Source organism: Myotis lucifugus, unplaced genomic scaffold (assembly GCF_000147115.1).
Source record: "Myotis lucifugus unplaced genomic scaffold, Myoluc2.0 scaffold_12, whole genome shotgun sequence".
Lineage (NCBI taxonomy): Eukaryota > Metazoa > Chordata > Mammalia > Chiroptera > Vespertilionidae > Myotis > Myotis lucifugus.
This window is the reverse complement of record NW_005871060.1, coordinates 10,667,314-10,680,448: the sequence shown is the minus strand read 5'-3', so window position 1 is coordinate 10,680,448 and position 13,135 is coordinate 10,667,314. Positions and strand designations below refer to the sequence as shown.

At 35.8% G+C, this 13,135-nt stretch overlaps 1 protein-coding gene across 1 annotated transcript in view; it reads right to left on the bottom strand.

Moving 5' to 3' along the window:
• CCSER1 (coiled-coil serine rich protein 1) overlaps nucleotides 1–13,135 on the bottom strand; it is a 1,147,418-nt gene that overhangs the window by 885,878 nt on the left and 248,405 nt on the right. Inside the window, exon 5 of the mRNA XM_006084620.3 lies at nucleotides 4,433–4,553. Coding sequence (XP_006084682.1) covers nucleotides 4,433–4,553 — 121 coding nt within the window. The remainder of the gene's footprint in view (nucleotides 1–4,432; nucleotides 4,554–13,135) is intronic.

Below are 13,135 nucleotides of genomic sequence, written 5' to 3'. Positions count from 1 at the left end.
CATCCATGCCATACAACAGTGCTCACTAATAAAAGGGCACGGACCCTGGCACATGCAACAACACGGATAAATCTCAAAAAACATGCTGCGTGAAAGAAGCCTTGAATGAGGGACCTCAAACTGATTCCATTTATTTCATGCTTCAATTTCTGACTTTTTTAAATGGGAGAGTTTTAAGGTACCAAGTAATGGAAGATAAATAAAGGCTAAAGACTAAGCGTAGAAGATAATTTATTATTAAATAATCATAAGAATTTCAATAAGAACCTAAGTGGAATTTACTGATACTCATGTGGATTTTCAGTGAGAATCAATGGCAATGATTCAGAAAGGAATTTTGAGGAAGTACATTTGTAGGTTTCACACTTACATAGTTCCATTGATAATATTCAATATAAATTAAAATAATACCAAAGGTCTCCCTTGCCTAGACTATTACTAATTCAAAATAACATGTTAGGATTGTCATAATATTACATTATTTCATCAAAATTACAATTAGTAATATACATATTTCTTCTCCAATCTTAATGCAATTACTTGGTAATATATAGAAAGTTTTATAACCATATTTAATTTGCCTAGGTTCTGAAATGCATATTGGCTCAGTTCCCTTTTCACATTTCACCATGTCCAATGTCAGTACCCTAATCAATGCTACTGTCAGAAACCACTGAAATGGTCTCACTATAGACACCAGTAGTGTGCTGGAAAATGGATAATGACCAGCTCTTTGGGAAAAGGGAAAATCCTGATTTGCAAGGTCTACCCATTGCTATGGTGTAAATACACCCACCTTTGCTAATTTCAAGCTTCCAATGGAAAATCACTGAACCTGGATTTGGGAAGAAATGATAACAAATTGACTCTTTCAAAACACTGTCTTCACACCACTCCCCTCACCACACCCAATATATCCTTCATAAGAACACAGGATGAGTTTTTTAAAAGATCAGACCATCTGGGGCCTGGTTAAAAATAAATTTTTCAATTCTTTTTACTTCTCCCAAACCTTCTTTCAATTTTTTCCTGCTCCCAGTCTTCACAGAGTATTTCGACAAGCTGTTATCTGTGCTGGAAAATTCTTCCTTTGCCTTTTCACATAATTAACTGATATCCTTCAGATCTTAGCTCAAGAATTAGTTCCTCAGAGAACTTTTCCCTGATGTCCTTGGTTATATTAAAGCCCCATATTAAAGCCCTTATAACAGGATTCTATCTCTACATTATAGCTACTGTTACATCTACAGTCTTGTATTTCTTGATGCAATCAATTAATGTGTGTCTCTCTGACTATACTCTTAAGTTTATGAGACAGCACTTGGTTTTCAACCCTGAGCACAGTGCCAAGAACAAAGCAAATACTCAAGAATTAGATGAGTAAATGTGTACCTAAAATCATAAATAAATATGTTCCCCTGAAATTTGTAGAATTGAAGATTAGATGATAAGAGGAGTCTTTGATGTGTCTTCCGTAGGGCTACAGAGTTTGTGTAACAACTTTATAGATGACATTAGAAAGTACTTAAGCTTTTCCAAATTTAATAATACATTATTCATTCAGATAAAATAAGAAGAGCTGACAGAACTTTAAATGTTTGTTCTTAAGAACCTATCCAAGTAAAATAGGTTACTTTTAGCCCTTCTTAAAAATATGACATTCTATACTAAATGATGGCATTTTCACCATTTCAGAAGCAGCTCAAACTTTATGTCAACAAATGAAGCACTACAAGAAGGCCTTGAACCTGGAGTGCATACAGCTTATTTAGCTAATGCATCATTTCAACAATTTGAAACAATAAACCAAATGTCTTAGGAAGTTTAGATTTCTCAATATAAAATAAAAAACATGGAAATTGACAAAAGTAATAGAATAATTTATCTCTCTCATATTCACCTCTATCTTTCTAAGTTTACAATGACCATAAAATGCTTTTATTTCAGATGTTGAGTCAAGATATATATAAACAGAGCACATGCATTTCAATAAACAGTTCTAATAAAAACACAAAATAAAATTCAAAACTAATCATGAATGTGGTTTCTATTGTCCTCTTCAGAGTTTGAATTTTATGTACGTTTCATAAGCTGCTCAAAGCACATAATTGTGATTTGAGAAATGTATAAGTTTGAGTAACATGAGAGTGTGGCTGGATATGTGGACATATTTTTAACATTAGGATTTTATAATTTCATAAAGCTCTGCATTCACAGCTTTTTGATCCCAACATCCCATGCTTATAACAAATAATTGAAAACTGTATACTCTTTTTGGATCACAAAGATTTTTTTTCTAGCAAATTTACCCTTTCCATGGTATTCTGAGCTACCTATCAGACCAGACTAAAAAGTAAAGTAAAATCTGTACCTTTGTTTTCTAAATGAAGATGATCTTTAGATATATCAACAAGAGAACAGGTCCGCCTACTCCCACTATAGTGCTCAGAATGCAGCTTTCCTTCCTAAAAGATTTAGATATTTTCTCCCTATAGCTTGCTATGCTGAAAAATATATATTTCACTCCTAACTGAAATGCATTATTCTTCCTTTATTCCTTAGAGAAAATGTCTACAAAATTATAAATACATGAGAATATTTAAAAACTATTTGTAAAAATTAGAATATTTTCCCCCAGACTATGACTAAAAGTTGGTAAGGTTATATAAAATATTTCAGTCATAAAATATTTCTGACATTCTAAAATTATATATCAATACAATGGTATAACTAAGACCAATATTCTGAGTTTGTTTTCATGAATTTATATCAATATATCAATAAATGTGACCTAACGTTAAATAATCATATGTCCAACCCAAATCCATACCTTACATTAGATAAATAGCATCTGTTGCCTTTATACCACCATTGATCTCTTAGGTGCGTATTTTACCTCTTTACCTAGATTATGACATCCTCAAAGATACATTATCTTACATATTTTTTCTTATGTAAACTCTTATGTATTCAGAAGCTCCTATACTGAGATTACTGCACTTCTTAGCAACAGATGTGCTGAGATTTGAATTATATGACTCTATGAGTCCTATGTTTCAAAGACTCAATGGATTTTTTATGCATTTATCATGCAACGCCTGTACAATTAAAGGTAAAATTTTACATAGAGAAATAATTCCATCATGAATTTAAAGGAAATACTAGTTATTCAAAGATAATGTCTCAACTTACAGCATTCTAATATCTTACTACAAACACAGTTTGAATAATTATAAAAGTAGTGTTTATGAAACTACATTTCATTTTCAAAATTTAGCTATCAGCTCTTAAAGTGAGTATACATTTTTGGGGACACTATATATAATACATTTGAGTTTTCAAATATAATTCAATTGGTGTATACGAGACGTAATTTCCCTCCCATTAGACACACAAAAAAAGGCTTTTGGAACCTAAAGATTAGACTATATTAACAACAGTTAATTTTTTTTTCATTTTTAGATTGTATTAAAACTGAATTACAATTATTACTTTCTGAATTGGTTAATACTTCTCTCATAATAAGTATATTAACACTATTTTCATTCAATCAAATATATACATTGCTCCATTTGAACTCAACATTCTTAGATGTAACATTAAGGGATTTTCTAAATGATTTCAGAAAGATTAGCAGGCATTTTCATTCCAGAGAACTTTGTCTTCAGGAGTTTATTCAGTAGAAAGGCATCAAGAAACAAACATTATTATACAGTGTTATCAATGGGGAAAAATAACAGGTGCTTTAAGGTAACGCTTCCTCACTGATGAAGTGGTCAGCCAGCAATCCTTGGCAACATCATTCATCACCTCGTTTCCAAACTTCAAGCAGGTATGGCACTACTTTCACTGGAAAATCACCAGTAGTTTTTCCTTTTTCACTTATTTAATGCATACTCAGAAATAATCCTAGTTTATTTGATATTTCAAGTCCATATAGCTCACATTTGTGGCCATGGATTTAGTGGTCTCTTATCATTATAATAAAGAAAAGAAATATCACTTATTCAATATAAGATCAAACTTAAATATAAATTAAATTATAAAAAGCAAACCAACTTTAAGATAGGAAGTTTATATTAAAATCTGATCATATTTTAGAGCATTAAATCCTACAACTACAAAATAAGCAATCTAAGAACAGTGCACCCACGTTCCCAGGTAAGAAAACAAAGTGCTTCAGGCTACTTACCTGAGTTCCTAAGATAAAGTAATAACACCATCCTTAGATGGGATATAGTTCAAACACACAAAGTTGGAAGCCACAGAAGTTATTCATGAGACAGTAGATTGATTTTTAATGTGCAAAATTTACTTCTGCCCTCTCCATATGGCAGTATTGACACATTCATTATAAACCGCAACTTCTGAGCAATCTAATGCAGTTATCTACAAGTTTTACAAAGCTCTAAAAGTCAAATGAACAACTTACTGTTTGGAAGGTTCAGGGAATTTTAGCTCTTCTCCTTTCCTCATTTCTATTGTTGGTTCCATAGGAGTGAGTACTACGGCAGCACATGAGACTACAGAGTTGTACGATTCCTCCCGGCAAACTGTTGTTATTGAAAGAATTCATTGTAAATGTCAAAGTTATTTATTAACTAGTCTCACTTTCCCTTTTTCTGCTTTTTCTTTTCAGTCAAATTAAAGAGATAACTAAACTAAAACATTAATTATAATTACATTATCCTTAATTATCATTTTCTAAACTAAGTCATTACTCACTAGGCGTTGCCAACATTTTACAGTCCTTCATTTATAAAAAGCTTTTCATTGAAGAATGAGAAGAACACAAATCATACACAGTGAAATTAATCTTTGCAACATGAGAACATCTGTTTAATCAGCATTACAATCAATAAATAGGGCATTACCAGCACTCTAAAAATCCTTGGTACCCCTTTCTAATCACTATTATAGCCTCCAAACTTAGCCATTATAATTACTTATATTAACCACAGATTAGTTTATCTACTTCTAACCTTAATATAAATTACATCATACTCTTTTGTTGGTGTACTCTTTCATGTGGCTTATTTCAATTTGTTCATTCTTATACTTTCCAGTGAATGCTATATATATTATATATATATATATATATATATATATATATATATATATATGATGGGGCAAAAGTATGTATAGAGTTGTAAGCATGCAAAACAGAGCTTATTATAGTTATTATTATTATTATTATTATTATCATTATTACTACAAAACAGCTATAGTTCAGGTTTATTAGGCTGAATTTAATTTGTTTGCCTTATGGAGCACATATTAGAAATTAAATGACTTACCTTCTATGAATATATTTTCTACATAATTCTTTTTTATTGTCTAAAGTTTTACATATGTTTCCTTTTCCCCCAATTATTTTCCATGTGAACAGCTACAGAACTACTTTTGCCTGACCCAATGGTGTGTGCGCGCACACACACACACACACACACACACACACACACACTCATTTTATTGATAATAGACATTTGGATTGTTTCTGGTCTGGGGCTATTTCAAAATATCTATAAACTTCCTTGTACTGTTTTGATGCATACATAAATTTATAGTGCAAAAATACTTAAGAATTGCTCCTAAGGTATATTCATATATTTTATGTTCGTTAAGCTTTTCTCAACTGATTGTACTAACTTGCATTCCCCAAAATAGAATAAGAATTTCAGTAGTTCTGCATCTGTACCAACACTTGGTTTTGTCAGGTTTTTTTTCTTTTTAAAAATTTAATATTGTATTAATTTTATTGCTATATCCAAATATAGCATCTTAAAACAATATACATTTAATATCATAGATCTTCATGTTAGCAGTCTAGGAAGGCTCCATTGTGTTCTCTGATTAAAGTCCCTCCAGGCCATTGTCAAGATGGTAGCCAATCTTTGCTCTTATCTAAAGTCTATGGGTCAAGAATCCATTTCTGAGTTTGTATATGTTGCTAGCAAAACTTAGGATGCAGTAGTGGGATACAGGTCTCCTTTGCCTTGCTGGCTAGTGGTCAAGATCTATTCTGAGTTCCCTGACGGCCAGTGACCCACAGCCTCTCTATCTCAGCAATGGAGAACGCCCCTTACATTGAGAACTTCTCATGCTTCAGATTTAATTTCTTCTTTTCCTAACAGCTGGGGAAAATATTCGTCTGCTTTTAAAGGACTCATGTGATTAGTCTAGATTATATCCTTTTTTTATTACCTCAAAGTCAACTGATTAATAATCTTAATTATAACTGCAAAATCTCTTTTACCATGTAACATAACATAATTATAGTAGTGAAGTCCTATAATTTTCCCAGTGGAAGTAATTATACCAGGGCTACAGTCATGTGTCATCTTAGAATTCTGCCTACCATGGCTATTCCTGTAAGTGTATAGTGATATTCCATTTTAATTTTAATTTTCCTGATAACTAATAAATTAAATATACTAGAGGCCTGGTGCATGAAATTCGTGCACTTGGGGGGGGGTTGTTTCTCAGCCCAGTCTGCACCCTCTTGCAGTCCGGGAGCCCTTGAGGGATGTCCAACTGCTGCAGAGACGGGAGAGGCTCTCACCAAGGCCACTGCGCTTACCAACTGTGAGCCCAGCTTCTGGCTGAGCAGTGCTCCCCCTGTAGGAGAGCACTGACCACCAGGGGGAATCTCCTGCGTTGAGGAGGATTAGGCCAAAACTGGCTCTCTAACATCCTCTAAGGGGTCCTGGATTGTGAGAAGCACAGATCAGGCCGAGGGACCCCACCAGTGCATGATTGGGGTCAAGGAGGGACATGGGAGGTTGCCCAGCCAGGGAGGGATCACAGGAGGGCTCCAGGGTGCGCCCAGCCCCTTTCACTAAGTCCTGATTAGTGGATCCCAGCAGCAAGCTAACATATAGATCAGAGCATCTGCCCCCTGGTGGTCAGTGCATGTCACAGCGACTTGTTGACCAGTCGACTGCCCCCTGGTGGTCAGTGCATGTCATAGTGAGTGGTTAAGCAGCCTTAGCATATCATTAGCATATTATGCTTTGGTTGAACGGATGACTGGACACTTAGCATATTAGGCTTTTATTATATATATAATCCTCATTTTACATGATTCTGATATGCAAAAATTTCAGTTACATGATTTAGTTAAATAACACCAGTTACCACCAAACATATGTTTCAAATTTTAGTTAGCATGATATATTAGCTATAACTGTATAAAGTATAAATTTCTCTACTAGCTCTTCAGTCCACACATCACTACACAAATAATAGATGTGCTTCATGATCAGTGACACACATATTGCTTCTTTCTAAGTCTGTCAATGATTGGTCTTTATGATACTAAGTTTAAGCATAGACCTCAAAGTATGTAGTTGCATTGCTCCCTTGTCTTCCAATGATAAGCCCATGTGACATTTTATACAAATGAGTACTCTGAGGAAGGAATTTGCCAGTGGAAATAAAAGTGTAGCAAAGAAATGAAAACCGTTGGTGCTGGAAGTGATATTTGATTTGATTATAAATAAAAAGCCAAAGACCACTGATCTAAGTATTCATTTCAAGAACTAAGAGCTAGACAACAACTTAACTTCCTCCCCTGTGTAGAAAGGGAAATACTAAACACAACAGCACACATTAATGAAAGGGAAGACAAAAATACAATGGTTGGGCCATGATCTGAAAGAGAAAGGTGTGAGAAATGATCCCAGGTTCTCCAATTTTCCTATAAAAACATTTGCTGAATTATTAATCTGCTCAGGGCTAGAGTATGAGGTATAAAATAGATGGCCAGCCCTAGCTGGTTTGGCTCAATGGATAGAGCATTGGCCTGCGGACTGAAAGGTCCCTGGTTCAATCCTGGTTAAGGGCACATGCCTGGGTTGCAAGCTCAATCCCCAGTAGGGAGTGTGCAGGAGGCAACCAATCAATGCTTCTCACTGCTTCTCTCTCATCATTGATCTCTCTCTCTCTCTCTCTCTCTCTCTCTCTCTCCCTCTCTCTCTCCTCTCTCTTCCTCTCCGAAATCAATAAAAATATATAGATAAAAATCTATCTATATGTATATGTATATATATATATAAAGAGCCAGGTGCCGTCACATCTGAAACAACCAAATGGACAACTGAACAGTCTGAGTGGGGTGACAAGGCTGGCAGGGGGGTTAGTGAGGGACGACCAAATGACTGAGCAGCAGGCTTCGTGGGGTGACCAGGCCAGCAGGGAGGGCAGTGAGGAGTGACAAAATGACTGAACAGCAGGCTGCATGGAGTGACCAGGCTGGCAGTGGGGGGCAGTGAGCGGTGACCAGGCCAGCAGGGGGCGCAGTTGGAGGCAACCAACCTGGCAGGGAGGCTGTGAGGGGCAACCAAGCTGGCAGTGGGGGGGGGCAGTTGGGGGTGACCATGCCAGCAAGGGGGGGCAATTGGGCGTGACCAGGCCAATGAGGGGATAGTTGGTGCAACCAGGTTGGCAGGGGGGCAGTTGGGGGCAACCAGGCCAGCAGGGGGGCCAGTTAGGGGCAATCATGTTGGCAGGCAGAGGCCGTTAGGGGTGATCAGGCTGGCAGGGGCGTTCAGGCAGGCAGGCAGGTGAGCAGTTAGGAGCTAGCGGTCCTGGGTTGTGAGAGGGATGTCGGACTACCAGTTTAGACCTGATCCTGGGGATCTGGCCTAAACCGACAGTCATCCACTGAGGGGTCCCAGATTGGAGAGGGTGCAGTCTGGGCTGAGGGGACCACACCTCATGCACAAATTTTGTGCACTGGGCCTCTAGTAAATAAGTAAAATAGATGACCATTTTGCCAGGCCGTGTGGCTCAGTTGGTTGGAGAGTTGACCTTGTACACAAAAGGTTGTGGGTTCCATTCCAGGTCAGGGCACATGCCCAGGATGGGGCATGTAGGAGGCAGCTGATCAATGATAACTGATGTTTCTCTCATCAATGTTTCTCTATGTCCCTCTCCCTTTCTCTCTCTGAAATCAATAGAAACCTATTTAAAAATAAAATAAAAAATAATAACATAAAATATATGACCATTATAAGCGGAGCTGAAATTGAAACGATCTTGTGGTGCTTAAGAGATAACAATGTTCACAGTGGTTCCAGGAGAGGCCCTGGTTTCCTCATGGTCTCTAATGCCGTAAGGCAGACTTTCTTTCTTTGTAAAAAACATTTTAATTTTCTCTACTTATTCTTGGCATGAGCTTTGTATCTCTGACAGACAATTCCATCACAGGTGAGAGCAGAAAACTCTATTACAGTTTAAATTTACACTGTTGCCCAACCACTGCTAGAGAAGAATTAGACTAAGAACATTATTGATTTACTTCTCTGAGATAACATTTGCTTATTCAGTAAACATTTAGTGAACTACTGATATGTTCCAAGAAACATGCTGAATTGACAGGGTTTAACTCTGGGCAAGAGAGAAGTGATCCCACCCCCAAAAAATGTGTTTAATGAAGTTTTGATTTATTCTTCTAGAGCACTGATTTTCAAGCTTTTTCATCTCATGGCGCACATAAAAAAATTACTAAACTTCTGCAGCCCATCCAAAAACATAGTTTTGGCTGATTTGACAAAATAATTGGTATAATTTTGATTCATTCACACCAGATGGCTATTGTTGTGTTGGTTCTTGTCATTTTTTTATTTGACAATCTAAGGAAAAAGAGGTCAGTTCCCCCAACTAAATAGTCAGGTATTTCATGTATTAAAAATTCTTACTGCACACTGATTGAAAATCACTGGGTTAGAGATATTTCTCAAATATTAGAGCAGTTACCCTCTGACCAGATTAGGTGAAAGCACCTACCTAGTTTTCTATAAGAGAAAGCGGAGTTATTTAAAATAAAAGAAATAGAGAAAATGCTGTAAGTAAATAAGAAAAATCTCAAAAATAAGAACATTTGTTTACTCAAGGTAATTTGAATATCATTACTTAATTTGTATAATCTAGAGGCTGGGACAAATGACAATGCACTCAAAGGTATAAGGCATTAAAAAATGAATAACTAGGCCAATAAGAAAATAACCCCCATTAATTGTTCTATTAAAAAAAGTGACAATTAATGAACCTGTCTGAAGATGGATGGTTGGGAGCTCCATTTAAATGATTAAGCTTTTATATTTAGCTGAAATTAAATTACACTCAAGTTTCAATATCTTTAAATTTCATTTATCATGAGATAAAAGAATTAGTGTAATAAATGCAAGTTAGGCAATTAAGTAATAGAGAAGTTATGACTTGAAAAAAAGTGAATGGAATAATAAACGGGAAGTACAGATTTTCCAAACAAAAAATACTTTAGGTAGTTATAATATTATGAACACCAAAAATGATAAAACCTTCTGAGAGCCTCTAAATAAAAAATCTGTAATTATTGGGGCAGAGTAGAAATAATTTCTGGTTTCATTCCATGTATTTATTTATTTTAATTTAAGTATTTCTGGTATATACTTATATTAACAATATAAGTTTCCTGTAAATAATAAAATTATTTAACATCATATACCTTACAATGTGATCACCTCACTAATTCTAGTAATTATCTGTCACCATATAAACTTATCACAATATTCTTGACTATATTCCTCTTCCCCTCTTCACCCATCCTTCCACCCATTCCTTCTGGTAACCATTCTTTTGGTCTATAAGTCTGTTTTCGTTTTATTTCTACATTCCACATATAAGTGAAACCATATATACATAAAGCACATGGACACGGATAACAGTATGGTGACAGCAGAAAAGGGGTGGGGTAGATGGAGGTAGGCAAAGTGGGGGGAAGGGGAGTGGAATGGGGACAGAAAGATATTTTACTTTTGGTGATGGGCACAAGATGCAGTGTGCAGATGATGTTTTGTTGTGTTGTACACTTGAAACCTATATGGTTTTGTTAACCAACATCACCCCAACAAACAAATAACTAAATAAATAGAAATTTTAACACTTCTATTTCCAACACATACTCACATCTTATATTTACTTGCTTACTTTATTAAATGAAACAAAATTCTCATTATATTACAAAAACAGAAATTATAGTGAAAGTTTGGATGAGAAAGAATTGGCAAAAGCAGGAAGCAAAGACCTTCAAATTAATTAATAAATAATTTAAATAACAATTTAAACTTAAAAACATATTCTACAACCATATTATGTAAGAATAATATTATCTTGGGAATCATTTTAAAATATGTTAAGAATTGCATAAAAAGTATTAATATCCTGAATTAATAACTGATTTGAGAAAGAATACAGAAATAGAAATGAAATAACTATATTCTGGAAATGTTAAACAAAACTACAAAATGTAAAAAGTAACTTTAATTTAGTCAAGCTTATCTCACATGTTCCAGATTTTGATATTTTTATTGTTGTGTGCCAATAGTAACCTTTCATCTTGTTAAACTTTTGGACAGCCATCAGGTTTATTAAAAAATTTTGTTCCTCAAAAATCACGTCTTTAACCAACTTTATCTTGTTTGCAACAATTTACTTCTTGTCTCAACTTTTGAATAGTTATTTTCATCAATCTTATATTGTGCAAATATTTCTAGAATAAAATTAAAACCTCACTAGTGATAGAGAAACATAGAACATTGTGAAAATGTGGATTCAGTTTGTAAGATTAGCAAATTTATTTTATTTTTAAATACTTTTAATTGAATTTAGAGAGAGAGGAAGGGAAAGGGTGTTAGAAAAACATCCATGTGAGAGCAGAATATCAATCAGGTCAGGATCAAGCCCCAAACCCTGGCACATGTACCAACCCAGGAACCAAACCAGCAACCCTTCAGTGCACAGAACAACACCCAACCAACTGAGCCACACAGGCCAGGGAAAGCAATTTTATTAGTATAACTCAAACACTATTATGTTTGAGGCAGGCAGGAAAAAATATACCTTGGCATGTTAAATCCAAGTAGAAATAATCAATGGCTTTCTAAATATCAAATAGGAAACAAGTATTTATTAATCTCTCCCGACTGCAGAGTAAGAAACTTATGGATAAAGAGGGTTTTTTTTTTTTGTTTTAATACATATAAAAATATTATCTGATGAATGTTATTAGTTGAACTGTGCGCCCTCCCATTTATATGTTGAGATCCTAACCTCCGGTATCTCAGAATGTTACTGTACTTGGAGATATGGCACTTAAAGAGGAAATTAGATTAAAATTAGGGTGGGCCCTAAACCAATATGACTCCATCAAAGCCCTCAGTTGGCCATCATCAACAACTGAATGTAAATAAAAGGGCTTTGTATTTTGGCTGAGGCCTTAAACATCAGAAGGAAACGCCCAGCTTCACCCTGTCTGAATTTCTGATCCACAAAAATCATGAAAGATGAATGATGTTCACTGTCTTAAGCCACTAAATTTTAGGAAAATTTGTTACACAGAAATAGATAAGCAATACACTCCTATAGAACATTTGTCATTAATAAAAAAAAAACAGATTTTAATGCCTCAGGAGAGAATGTTTTCATTAAAATTGTTACCTAAATGATAGAGGGGAAAACAAATTTTTGCCATAAAGACTTGCCCACATGTGTATGTGTAATTTATGAATGAAAATTATAGAAACTAATAGTTTAAATCTTCATTCAACTGTTCTCTATAGCTTAACACTATGGGGAAAAAAATATATATATAGTCTATTCTAGAGGCCCAGTGCATGAAATTCATACATGGACAGGGTCCCTAACGACTGCCAGCTGCTGGCGGGGGCCTCCCATCCCTGGCTGCCAGCTGCCAGCTGAGGCCTACATACCTTTTGCACTGCCCTCCTGGTGGTCAGTGCATGTCATAGCAAGTGATTGAACTGCAGGATACACACACACACACACACACACACACACACACACACACACACACTAGAGGTCCAGTGCACAAAATTTCTGCACAGGGGGGTGTCCACTCAGCCCAGCCTGCACCCTATCCAATCCGGGACCCCACAGGGGATGTCCGACTGCCGTTTAGGGCCGATCCTGGGGATCGGCCTTAAACCGGCAGTCGGACACCCCTCTCACAATCCTGGACCGCTGGTTCCTAATCACTCACTGCCTGCCTACCTATCTGTCATCCTAACTGTCCCCCTGCCAGCCTGATCGCCCTCACTGCCTCTGTGTGCCAGCCCGATCACCCCTAACTATC